General features: G+C 39.2%; 1 protein-coding gene across 7 annotated transcripts in view; it reads left to right on the forward strand.

Moving 5' to 3' along the window:
- The first annotated feature begins 626 nt into the window (after nt 1-626).
- The window catches only part of LOC135103117 (mpv17-like protein), a 15604-nt gene continuing 1979 nt past the window's right edge, over nt 627-14251 (forward strand). The window contains exons 1-6 of one of the 7 annotated variants that reach the window (XM_064009151.1): nt 627-781; nt 6054-6184; nt 6988-7085; nt 10063-10175; nt 11532-11602; nt 12695-14251. The exon at nt 12695-14251 is cut by the window's right edge and continues 1979 nt beyond it. In XM_064009151.1, the coding sequence (XP_063865221.1) occupies nt 6059-6184; nt 6988-7085; nt 10063-10175; nt 11532-11602; nt 12695-12832 (546 nt within the window). In that variant the 5' untranslated portion in view covers nt 627-781; nt 6054-6058 and the 3' untranslated portion in view covers nt 12833-14251. The other 6 variants (XM_064009152.1, XM_064009157.1, XM_064009156.1 and 3 more) reach the window with 6 other exon arrangements.

Here is a 14251-nt window from a genome sequence, read left to right on the forward strand (position 1 = left end):
AATGGTGCCCAAAAGTAGTTTTTTTCTCTCTCTCTCTCTCTCTCTCTCTCTCTCTCTCTCTCTCTCTCTCTCTCTCATATGCATGGAGGTACTGATGAAATATGGTGAGTATTACTTGTCATTCCCTCTGTGGTTGTGGATGGTTGGGATACTGACACATACGTATCCTATACCTTGGTGATGAATAAGTTAGATTACATGGCAGATTCTTGAAAAAAAGGAATACAGTAGCAGGAACAACAACACCACATGAATAATAGAAGCAACAACGACACTATTGACATCATCACCAGCAGCAGCAGCAGCAGCAGCAGCACAGCAGCAATAACAACAATCATTCAGAGACAGGAAAAGTTCAATCAGTAGTGAGATAACTTCAAACACCAACGTGGCTGGCTGGCTGGATCTTGGTACGCAAAGAAAACACACTCTCGTCATATGGCAATTGTCTCGCAATATGAGATGATCTTTATTCACTCCCAGAAGTGCTTTCATATAAAAACTATATTACATGAAACGTTCCTGGTGAGTAGATAGGTAAAAAACGAAATATATGTAAGTAATCAACGAAAAATAAAATGGATATATTTTAAAGTACGATAGCTACATGGCATCTAACCCTGCGGCACTACTACCACCACCACCACCACCACAACAGCCTCCCTCCACCAGACCCTCCGACCTTGGCCAGCCAGCCCAGCCCGGCAGGCAGCAGCAGCAGTAGTAACCTGTGAACAGTTGGAGTGAGCATAGCTCATGTGGATCAGGTAGCGAGGGCCAGGTGAGTTATTGATCAAATTTAACGTTTTCCTGCAACTATGGCGCCTTCTCACGTGACAGATGTTCTTCTTGAGTGGGTTACGTTAGTGAGTGATGGAATATTCACTTTAGGATGTTTCTTTTCACTAGCATTAATGTTTTCTTATCTCCTCCTGATTATACGTTAACTTTTAGGAACACTGGATGATACCTTGCGTACAAACTATGATGTTTACCTTCATTTACCTCACTGAGTAATGTCATGAACTCTAAAGCGACAATGAAAACAAGAAAATTAAAGCCAAGTATTTCATGATTATTTGTTTTTGTAAGAACGAGTTTTAAAGGACTCTGAACCCAGTCTGGTTTATCTTAACACAACATATAGACTACTGATCTCTGTATTCTCACAAGCATATCAGTTATTTATGTTAGTGAAAAGTGATCGATAAGCGTGCATGTGTTGCAATGAGAGAGAGAGAGAGAGAGAGAGAGAGAGAGAGAGAGAGAGAGAGGACAGTTGTTGGCCAGTGCTATCAAGCCCCAAGTGTCCTCAAGGTTAATATTCGGCAGAGGGAGAGTGCCACCCTAGCCAGCATCGGAGAGAGAGAGAGAGAGAGAGAGAGAGAGAGAGAGAGAGAGAGAGAGAGAGAGAGAGAGAGAGAGAGAGAGAATTAGTACACCATGTCATGATTGATATATTAAAAAAAGGTTGGGGGATAAAGAACGATTGATAATTAACTTTTGTAAGAATTTAGTGTATAATTGATTAGTGTAGTTCATTGATAATATGACACTGTCTACATACCATTGAGTGTCACGGAACAGATCACCTCTTTTTACTTCGCAGTAGTGGTGTATAAAATCAAGTTAATGGTTTGTATGAAAGAAAATTGTGTGATTTTAAAATTTCATCGGTTATTTTCTGACATTGTATTAGCCTAAGACAAATTTTGAATTGTGTTAAATGTGAGTTGCTTTCCTGTCCCGTGTTCAAGCCGAAAGGAATGCAGCCTTGGACGCCACGTATAGTGAACTGTGCGCAATGCTAAAACTAACAGGATCCCAAGTTCACACAAGAAATTAATTATGAATTATTCGTTAAGATAGGTACTTCATTTTACTGCGGGTAATGCGAAGGTTCGGTAACAGTAACATAACTGTACAGTCAGTGCTTGTCATTTAGTTAAGGATACATTTCTAAGATCGTTATTACATGATAGCAAAGGGAGATGCTTGTCATTTAGTTTGAAGGGCGTTTCCAAGATGCTCATTACGTGACGGCAAAGGCAGATGCTTGCCAACAGCAACAGAAGGGTCGTGACCCACTATAACGTGCGAAGAGGATATTTTAGCCGACTGCCTCTTATTCAATCCTACTACCACGCACCTACTCCATGCAGGAAATATGACTAACATTTTTTCCAACTCCTTAGATCAATTCTTTAGTTTGAAATGGTAGGGTATGAGGTATGGAGTATTGAAATAGGTGTGTGTTGTGCGTGTGTCGACGTGCAGTGGAAGGAAGCCAGAGTGTTAACGTGAGTCAGAATGTGGCAGGCTTATTTCAGTTACAACATGCTTTTTGGTTTTTAATATAATCTCTCTCTCTCTCTCTCTCTCTCTCTCTCTCTCTCTCTCTCTCTCTCTCTCTCTCTCTCTCTCTCTCTCTCTCTCTCTCTCTCGTCACTGTCACACTGAAGGTGATATAGTCGTTTATCCTCTTAAGCCTTTAACATAAGAGATCGTCACCAAGATGCATGAAAGCGCAGTGGCTCTTACTAAAGTACGTAAATTTACATGATATTCAATAGATCATTCCACTTAACCTACCGACAGCCCAAACGGATAGTAAAGAAAGTGTTATTAATGACGAGAAGAAATACGCGGTACGATGCGGTATTTAACGTGAAATATACGTAGTAACGCACTTTAGGCACGCCATGGGCACGGACAAGGATAATAGAGGTTTATAGAGCGCAGAGCGTGCTTGTGTATGAGCTCCCATTAGTCCTGTCTTTCGGTCCTGCCTCCTCCCCATTGCCTTGCCGCTGTTCCCACTCCTCATTGCTGCACTGTTATGATCTTGGACTGAATTGATTGTTGTCCTATTAACCAATCTATGTAACTGTCTCTTGTATATGTATTGTAGTATATTTACCGTAAAAAAAAAAGTTCGGTATCTTTAAATCGACGAAGGCCTTGATAGACACACGAATAGATAAATAGATAGATAGATAGATAGATGAGATGAAATATAAGAAGATCAATAGGTGGACGTAGTTGTTAAGGCAAATATAGGTATTACGACATACACATACAGTTGTGCGTCCCTTTTACCACACCTCCATTAACTCAGCACTTATTAGTCTTCATGCTTTCTCCGTCTGTCCTCGTAGAATGACAGGCAATACACATTTCGAAATATTCCTCACCCGACTGTGAAGGCTGGTGCCTCATGGATGCTTCATCTGACTCAAGAGCTGAATGTTTTAAGAGGAACTTCACTTCGTGAGAAAAACTGATGTGTGATAGAAATATTACGTAGTACTCCTCTAGATGGATAAGAAAAAAAAATGAAATAATTATCTTATATAATCTTATATAATCATAATGTATGTGTATTGCATTTTTGTTTTAAATATTGCTTAAGGAAGTCAGAAGATAAACATAAATAAGTGAGAACATTCAGCATTATTTATATGATAGGGATTCGTGCATATGTGCAATTACCGTATAGGTATATAGTTGGGAAGTGATAAGACGAATTCATTGATAGAGCGAAGAACAACATCTAAGAGAAGACCAGCATCTAAGAGCAAATGATGCTTCAAATGATTATCATACCATGCATTACCATAGCAACGATTTATAACTTACTGTGTCGTAGGTTATGTAATTCTGTTTTGTATACCTTGTTTTCTCCTTGTTCAGTTTAATACCGCAGGGGGCATAGAGTTTTGCAGCTAAATCTAAGAGAGAGAGAGAGAGAGAGAGAGAGAGAGAGAGAGACTCGGGATGGATGGAGCGCTGCGGGTGGCCCAAGGCTGGTGCAGTGGTTGTCATGGTGACCAGACGCGGCTGAAGGCCAGGCGGACGATGCCGATATCATGTAGTCCACAAACTGGAATTTCTGCTAACGGAACTAAAGCCGCTAATATCCGTGACGAGTGGGTGGGCAGGGAAGAGAGTGACCTGTTGCAGCGTGGTGTGAAGAGTCCTGCCACGAGTCCAGGGGAGTGACAAGTGTGTTCCTATAGGAGCATGTAGGGAGGTACCACACGTCCCTGTCCAGGTAGCTACTGCGAGCTGTTCAGGTGTGTGTGATGTGTTGTAGTGGAGATATTCTTGCGCGTAAATGTCAAAGGATGGTACAGAATCTTTCTAGGTGAGAGAATAAGGTGTTTTAATCAGATTTTAAGTAAGTTATTAGCGATCATATACTGGTTAGCTTTAGGATGTAAGGTCAGAGTTGGTGGGAAGTCTAGTGCAGTGTGATCCTGAGGAGAGTGGGGACGAAAAGACACTGATAATTATACTGAAGATTGCAAGAGGTGTTACTGGGGTAGATAGAAAAGTTGATAAGATTGTTATGTTAGGACTGTCAAGAATAATGAAATCCACTTAGGCAGAGGTGATCATCTTTGCGTGATTGGTATGGTGTCCAGATGTTGTTCTTGTGTTCTGCTGGAGATTCAATCCTCAATAGAAGTTAGGAATTTTGTTTAATTTGGAAAAATGCAAAATGTGCCACTCTTGGTCTCCTCATCCCATTCCCATAATATTTTTTTATTATTTGTTCCACTAGATCTGCCCAGCATTTTCACACAATACTATTAACTTAATGAACCTAACATTATCATAAGCTTGTTGCACTTCATTCTGTAGGACTTTATTGTTGCAGCACTCACCACTTACACTGCTGCCCACAGCTAGCCAGTCACAAGTAACACTCTTACCTGGATGGGCAGCAACTCACATGGAGAAGTCAGGACAGCACTCACTCCATTACCAGGCACCACATTGCAGGTGGAAGCAACTCACAGTGATCAGCATAGTAGTGGAGTGTAAGGCAAGAAAGACATGCAAAGACTTTATGCACAGCAGAGGCATATATTTCCTCACTAGAGAACAGGGCAAAGTTATCTTGTGTCTCACAGGACACTACAGGCACAAAATACTCACACCAGGCAGAGCACTGAGTTTTAAGTGTGGCATTCACCCTCCTCACACTTGCTAACCAGAGTCATTCCAGCATCCACACACACACACACACACACACACACACACACACACACACACACACACACACACACACACACACACACACACACACACACACACACATGAGGCAAACCTGAGGTGGAAGCAAAAGACACATTTCCGAGTATCATGCAGGGCTGTGGCTGAACATGATGAATTCTCAATCAGCTACACTTCCCAGCAGCAGTAATTCTCAGAGCCACAGGATGTCTTCCTCACACTGCCTTTCCTCAGGTCAGCCCACAGGTACACAGCAGACACCTCACAGAGACTTCACCAGCTTCTGTTCCTCCTGCAGCAGGGAGGTGCCACAGCCAACCATGACATCTTCCGCCAGGCTGGCACTCCTTCTAGCCTCCACAGCACCTTGTGCAGGCCGTGACACGTCTAGGTACCAAACTCCAGTAACCATGTGTGTGTCCATCTTCACCTCACCTCAGGTCTGCTGACGCCAGTGCGCTCTTCTAAGCCTCGTTGCAGACTGGCTTTCTCAGTCACCTGCCTGCTGCCTCTCTCTCCTGTCTACAAAACATAGGATCCAGAAGTCTGGTGCCTTCCTATGCCTTGCTCACTGCATATGGCCTGGGAGGGAAAGACCAACAGGCATAACTCCATGGCTCACAGTAGCGTTCCTCCTAGCAACACCTCTCCCTGGCTGTAACAATATCAGTCCATTCTCAAGAATCACTGTGGTACAGTGGTACAGTACTAATGGGTCCTCAGACATAGGTTACAATCCTGGTCGAGGTCTGAGATTAGGAATGGCATCCACTTGGGTTAACAGTCCCCAAGTGCTAAGTGAAAATTATGCTTTAGGAGGCATCATCCAAGCCCTGATTTAAAGATGTATGATTATTTGTTATAATATCCTTTTGCATTAAGGAAACTGTGGAAGGTGATAAAGTTAGTGTAGCAAGTGCTGGACTGTGCTGTCTCACACTGCCTTTTGCAGAACTCGTATGAAAAATTTCTCCTTCCTATAGAGAATGATAGCTTTTGTGTGGAACTAACATGCAGACTACTCCCCACAGGCAAGATGCAGGTTGTGGCAGCAGTGCGAGGCTTCATGGCCCGGAGACCCATCCTGGGGAACATGGTGGTGTACGGGACACTGTACTCAGGAGCAGAGTTCATGCAGCAGACATTCAACAACAAGATTATGGTAAGAATTTGAGGTCATTATTGTTTGGAGTATAATTAGTATCAAGTTCTATTAGAAATATTAAACTTGCTTGTGTTTTGCTTGCTGAGTTGGGTTTGGAAATTGATGTTAGAGGGTTAAGTTACTGGTTACAATGAAATGTGTTTCTATAAAACATATTTGTGTTCTCTTCAAGATGAATGATTTATTATTGTGTTTAGTAGGTAACCATAACTACATTGTGTTCATGTCTGTTGTTTTTCCTAATACTACTTTCTTTGGCTCTCTTCAGGCCTCTGTGCTTACCATGCTAGAATTCATTTCAGCCTTGACTTGTGTGGTTTTTTAATGGTTAAGGTTTTAATGTTGGTTGCCATTTCAAATCTTATATCAGTCAAAACTTTCACATTTCATGCAGAGCAACCATTGGCTTTTTGATTCTTATTATTAATATATTGTTTCCTTTGCTGAATTGATATGCAAAAGCTGATGAATGAATTCAGTACTGCTTGCCTGTCTATCCATCCAATATCTCACTCCCTCTCGGAATATCTCCCATGGAGACTGCCATGGCAGAAAAGCCTCCACCTTTCCTGATATGAACTGCTTGTGGAATGAGAAAACTAAAAGTTGATGTAGATAAACATAAAGTAGTGGTTTTGAGCACCACACTACATAACTCATAATTTTGATTCTGTAACTACTGTATTTTCTAAGTAGAATTTGTTTTGTTATGAATGACTTGTGTTATAATTGCTTTTGATCTTTTCATGGTAGCTTTGTTTGTAAACTTTTTTTTGTTATAGTAACTCACTATTTTCTAGGTACCTGAGGGTTCACCTCCCAAGCCATATGAAACCGATACTCTGGCCCGATACGCCTTCATGGGGACATGTGTGTTCCCTCACGTCCTCTACCATGCGTATGACACTACCAGCCCTTGTTCTCCTTGCATAAGTATCTGCATAACCTGAGCTGAGCACTGATATTTCCCTTTTGTCTCACTCTAATCACTTTATGCTTCTCACCAATATGCTTTGGTTAAATGTATTGTGTGTGTGTGTGTGTGTGTGTGTGTGTGTGTGTGTGTGTGTGTGTGTGTGTGTGTGTGTGTGTGTGTGTGTGTGTGTGTGTGTGTGTGTAGTGAAGAAATGTGGAATGGGTAACATAATGCTGCTATAATGGTGCCTAGTATTCTGATGTTGGTATGGTGGTGTGTGGTATTCTGATAATGGTATGGTAGTGTGTGGTATTCTGATGTTGGTATGGTGGTGTGTGGTATTCTGATAATGGTATGGTAGTGTGTGGTATTCTGATGTTGGTATGGTGGTGTGTGGCATTCTGATGTTGGTATGGTGATGTGTGGTGCTGGTGTGGAAATGTTTAATGCTGTTGAAGAGTTGAGTTTTCTTAATACTTTGAGAAAGTGTCTGAAGGCATTCTTTCAATACTGCACAGCATTGGTGAATGACACTTGTTCAGAAATTTCATCTTTGTCATTACATGTTCAGTGCAGGTGTAGTATGGATAGTCATTAACCAAGCAGCCACACTGAAGAGCTAATCCTTTTAAATTTTATTTGTTTGAAGAAGGCTGGCCAATAGCTGCAAGAAACACCACAAAAAATTGTTAAATCTGACAGACTGAAACAGAGGCACAAGATATTTCTGCTTGAACACTGACAGATTAATTTGACTTGTGGATTTAAATAAATTTACACCATAGTTTTGAAATACAGTTTCCATGTTTACATGAGTGCCTTTGTAATAGGATGGTACCTCTCCAAATTATCCATTTAGATGTAATTTAATATAAAGGTCTCTGTTATCTAAATTTCTATCACAGGATCTCCTCAGTGCATGTCTTTGCTCAACATGCTGGCAATTCACTTCCCACTTCAGAATGTTCAACACAGTTATTTAGTTTTCTCAATCTTTCTCCCCCACACAGCAACCAGTGCAGTTTGCTTGCCCTCACTTCACTGATGCACTCCATCCCAAGGCTGTTTCTCAACTTATGACTTGTTGGGTTACCTCTCACAGTAGCAGTGCATATTCACCCCTTTAAGTCTTTTTTAGCATGTGCAGAATTCCTGACATCATCATCTTTAACTTAACTTCAGGTTTCACTTTCATAAGTCATCACAATCTTTACACATGCATTCAGAGTGAAAGAAATAGTTTTCTATAATGGCAGGTGTTCATGTGAAGCATTAAACTATATTGTATCATATGAGTGTATACCTCATTTTGTATTTTCACTTTAGAGATTTTTTTTTCTTATAATGTTATATATAGCCACTTCTTCCATATCTTCATTTTTATGTAAAGTTGAGAAGATGGAGATAAGCGAGAGAAAATACACCTGATATTTGAGTACAGCTGGGAAATTTCACTGACAGAATGATGCATTTTGACCTGGCCCTTCTTGTACTGTGTAACTGTGATGTGTTACTAAGGAAGGAGGGAATGGTATTTCTTGATGTGGCTTGGTGATTTATGGTTTAGTATGCCATATAATGGTTATCATTCAAATTTTTATCCTGAGAGGCCTTTGGGGATCAATGCATGTACGAGTTCACAGTTTAAAGATCCTTCAATACAAGATAACTTAATGACAACATTTAGAAAGGTGGGTAATGAAAGGGTGAAGTTGGAATGATGTGTAACCCATTTATGATAAACAGTAAATATTAGTAATATACCTAAGATTATTTGAATTTATCTGTTCATAAAAGAAAAAATGTGGGAATTAAAAAGTAAATCTCATGACTTGTGTACTGGGGCAATAGTATGAATTACGCATTACTCTGTAGCATTCATATTTCTTCTTGACACCTTTGTCGAAAAAGATAAAACAAAGGTTCAGTGTATTCTTGTTTATAAATTAGTTTCAAGAGCTGTATTACCAAAGCTTGTCACACTTTTGTTTCAAGTTTATCAGCCAGAAACCACACGGCTGAGGAGTGTCCTGCAAACTGAATAGCTTGGTATTGCCTCTGCTAGGTGATGAAGGTTGCAGTGGGCTGTGGGAACTATGGTTTGTCTCAGTTATCCTTCTACGGTTGTGAACACTGCTAGGAGTACTGGCCCCCACATCCCTGGTGAGAACCAAGTGTGGAGTGTTGTGTTAATCTTTTACTGTTCTTTCATATAGTTGGTACATTTTGTGGAAAGTAGTATAACTTGTACTGTAGTAAATTTTTTCATGTGAAGTACTAAAAGTATCTAGTGCCTGATGTAGTGCATTTACACTGCAAAGTGTGCACTGCATGAAGTAGCATTTTTACATAACAGAAGGCTAAGCTGTTGTAGAACTTTGCTGTACTGCATGCTTGTTCATCATGAAATGTTTTTCTTATTGTTGTAAGAATCATACAATTTTCTGGATACATAAAGAACATTGTGACTTTGTACAGTAATCATTTTATCATTAATGTTGTCAGTCATAACAACAAGATGTCGTTTGACTGAATCATATGCTCAGTGAAACACATGGTAATTTTTTCATTCCTTACTTTTATTTGTGTATGTTGGAATTAATTTCTACATAAAACTTGATCTCTGTAGAGTTGGAATTTTATAGACTCACAATGAAGCTTGTCTCATGTTTGTCATCAAGAGTTCAGAGGTGGTTATTCATTCCTAAGTTGAATTGAGCTTCTGATTCTAATGTCCACTTGTCTTGGATGTATTTAAAATGCAGGACTCAGGAATGAAGTCCTCTCTTTAGGTTGAAGGTTAAGCCAGTATTTTTCTGTGTCAGTCTTTTTATCTTCATACAGTAGTGTGCATTTTATATTTTCTTAGGATCTCAGTATAATGGATGCTTTGTTGTATTGTTTAAGAAAAGTTATGAGACTAAGATGATGTGATGTTCATAGATATTTATATTTTTAGATATAAGTTCCTGGATTCCAAGTTTGTGGGGAAGAGCTTGAATGTTGTCCTCCCAAAACTTGCTGTGGACGCCCTGATCGTTACTCCCATCAACCTGACCCTCTTCTATGTTGGTAAGTCAGATGTTTTCAGTGAAACAGACTAGGATGCAGTAGTTTTGAGTTTATTGTCCATATACTATATGTTATACAAGAAAATTCCACATTATAGTTTTTAGGGTATAACATGCAGTCATTATAGGAGGGTGACCTCCAGTGAAATGGGAGAATAGAATGCTGAAGTATGTGAGGTTAGATACACAGTGTTTGATTTCATTGGAAGAAGGGATAATAAGGAAAGACTGGTAGCACGGTATTAACCTTTAAAGGGTGAGTGACAGGTTTTTCCAGCTGCAAGAAAAAGAGTGGATGACGGATTTTTCCAGTTTGTCTTTTTGCACTCTCATTTCGAAGATCTTTTGTCAGCATGACTCTTAGTCCCTCACACAACTACTGTGCTCTCACTCAGTGTCTCTGTGGGGTGTCACTATGGTAGGCAAGGTTTTTTTTTCTTCTGCTTTAGATTCTGAACCATAATTTATGTGGCTAGTGTCTTCAACTCATGATCCTGCTCTTGACTTAAGAAAATGTAAGGAGGCCATGTGAGCCACATATTTGGTGACCAATGTGAAAATGTGGTGAAATACCATTATCAGTGAGGAACGCAGGGAGGAATAGCCTCACACCATGCAAATACTAGGTAGCATTCCAAACATAGGTCTGATGCAGGAAAAAAGTTACTCTGTTTCATCACACCACCACAGAAAACTACATGACTGGGAAACTTTGGGTCTGTGGTAGATTAGAGAGGAAGGATTGATAAAGGGGATATTTATAAAACTCAATCAGAGCTGCAAGATTCATAATGGAAATAGAGCAATTTTCATGAAAACGTCAAAACATTGCCATACAGGGAGAAAATATTTATAGCAGTGCCCCTGGCCTTTAGGAGTTAACAAGCAGTGACAGAATGGAGTGATTTGATGAGGGAGATGTCTTTGTGAGAGATATAAGAAGTACAAAAGGACATGTAAAGCTTGAAGAAAACTGATATTTAAAGGACACAAAGAAATCCAGTATTCCTTAATGATGCATTGAAAAATAAACACAGAATATTCATGAATATGATTTAATGAATGACCATATGAGGTACAGAGATGAGACCTTACAAGTGTGCATAGTTTCCTTTCCTGTAATTTATTTTTTTCATTTTTTTTATTTTATTTATTTATTTATTTATTTATTTTTTTTTTTTGTACATTGCAACTTCGTAAATACAATTAGGAAAGTACACCATGAATAGAGCATATTCAAGTGCACAAAACTAACCATCAGATATCCATTCTTATTCTTTTCCCCTGATTTCTGGTACTTATTTGTCCAGCTTTTTTTTTTTCAAGATTTAGAAGTTAATATTGATATTCTCAACAGGTATGAGTGCATTAGAGAGAAAAGAAGACCTGTTGGAAGAGTGGAGAAAGAAGATCATTCCTACATTTGTGGTGAGTCAAGCATCTCTTCTTGCATCCACACGTAAAGATTTGCTTACCTTGTGTTGCATGCAAGTGATATAGCGCTGATCTTTTAGTAGAGGGCTTACTATTAGCTTAGTAATTGTCACTCTTGTCTTTATTCTGGAGAAATTAGGGGAACTAGAGATGGTAAAGAATGATAGGTAGATGTTTGAATCTAGTGAGGGAGTGCTGATTATAGATGAAGGCGTCTGAATTATCTGGTGTATGCAGAAGATATGGTACTGTTACTTGATTCAGAGAAGAGACTGAGACATCTGGTAGAGGAGTTTGGAAGGGTGTGTAAATGATAATAGAGTTGACTAATCATGCTGTGCAGAAAGTGTTGGGCTGGTTTGGGCAAGGAAGGGAATGGAAGACGAGTGAAACAGTTGATGAAGGAAACTGGATTTCATATAAGAGGTTAAGGTTAAGGGAAAGACTATGAATAGGATGGACACACAATGTGAAAAGAGTATTAAATGCAAGAGGGATGTATGTGGACTGTGTAGTGGCCAGAGATCAGGATTATTCTCAGGCATACAAAATTGTGCAGGATCAGATTTTATTTCTTGATGTCATCAGGTAAAAGTTCAGCAAGTTCATAGCCAGACTCCTTTTTTGTACTAGCAGTCTCAATCAGCATCCTTCACGAAGGCTTATCACTTTTGTTAATGGTTCATGTTCTGTACGAGGAAGAATAATGAGAGATAACTGTCCATTACAACACAGATGATTTACACCAATCTATATTAGCTGCAAAGATGTTTTGTCATTATATATCAGACATATTTCTCTTAAGTGCACCAACAATGAAGTTAAAAAAACCTCTTGCCTTGGTGTCATGGTGCTTTAAATAAATCAGTTAATAAATTTTCTGAGGCAAGAGGAGCTGATCCAAGATTAGATGCTTTAGCTGAAACAAGATTTTTTTTTTGTCAGCAAAGGAAATTTCTTGCCCCTATTCATGTATAAGATAATTCTTATAAAGCTTCTAATTTGAGAGATAATGTTTAAGAATATTCAAGTACCTAGAATATGATGCAAGGAGAACTGCACTGTAATACATACCTCCTGTTTCAGACTGCGAGTGTGTTTTGGGTTCCAGCATCCCTCATAAACTTCAGATTCCTGCCCCCTCAGGCTCGTGTTGTGTTTGTAGGGTCCTGCCAAGTTATATGGGTATCTATCTTGTGCTGGTTTAAACGGCAAGAATTTTAATCTGAATTAGTCAGTAGGGGATGTATGGCATTTACTGAACATTTATGTAATTGTTATTTTTCTCAAAATTAATCTTGGTAGTAACAGTATTTCTGGAGTTGGAGTATTTCTGGAGTTATCTTGGTCTTGAAATGTTTATTGTAGAATAGGAGTAAGAGAACTGTAATTTGCATGATGAAATGATATTGAGAAAACTCTAATCTGGTGTAAGCCTGAGTGATGAAAACACAAAACTGTCATTTTTTTTTTTTTCCAAAGGTTAACAGTTTTTCACCATATTTCACCATTTTTCATTTTTTTTCATGCATTTCTTATAGCAGGCTAGAGTTTTCTCAATAGTACATGATGCAGTGTATGGGGAATAGTTGGCAGTAATATGGAAAATGCATGGTACTAAGGAAAGGAAGTAACTTTTAGAGGCAGCAAGTGGGATGCATGGTGTCAGATAGCTGTACGACCAGAAGTCAGGAATGATTAACAGATTGACATGCTGAGGTTGAGAAACATCTTTAGGGAACACAAGAATGAGGCCAGTACATAAAGAGTATGTAGGATGTGCAGATAGAGAAATTAGATATTAGATGAATGTATATTTTGGAGTTCCATGACATGGCAGTAGGAGAAAGTGTGCTGAGATGGAGCTGGTTCATCAGGAGGCTGGAAGATGGTGCAAAAAAAGAAGACATATGTGTGATGTTAGTGAGGAAAGCTGATGGGTCTAGACAGCAGGATTAGTGTGAGGGAGCAGGTGACAACTTGGGAACTAGAATGAGAGAGAACTGATAAGATAAACAATAGGATGGAGTACAATGGAAGAGATTTGTGAGAATCGTAGCATGGAATAGGAATGTAGGGTGAAAATGAATGAATCATTAGATGGAATAGAATAGGTGTTTATAAGAGAGGTGGTTAAAGGAGGTAATAGGAATGTAGAGAGAGGGCTGATGAGTGATTAATTGGAATGAAGTAGAAGGGGTTTGTACTAGAGAAGGTAATGGCCCGGATAGCAATGTGGGGTGAGAACTAATGAATGGACACTATAAAATGAAAGGAGTTTTGTAAAGGAGAATGAGTGCTATTAGAGTAGCGTACTATTTGGAGATGTATGTGCAAATGATGGAGTTTTACAGTATTGTGAGGAGTTTTACAGTATTGTGAAGTGGTGGCTGGCATAACATGTATTCAGATATGGGAGGCCAGCACATGAATGCTCCATGGTCAGTGAATCAGTATTACAGTAATACAGTATTTCAGTAATGCATTTCATACTTTCTGGTATTAAAGCTAGCATTCAGAGCATGAGAGTCAGTTTATATGGATAGTTTTTCTTTACCTTCATAAGTTTTTGGGTCAGTAATCAAAAGAAAATATTGTAATACCTGTATAATGAGTTCATTGCTGAAGCAGATTAATGTTTGA

Source organism: Scylla paramamosain, chromosome 8 (assembly GCF_035594125.1).
Source record: "Scylla paramamosain isolate STU-SP2022 chromosome 8, ASM3559412v1, whole genome shotgun sequence".
Lineage (NCBI taxonomy): Eukaryota > Metazoa > Arthropoda > Malacostraca > Decapoda > Portunidae > Scylla > Scylla paramamosain.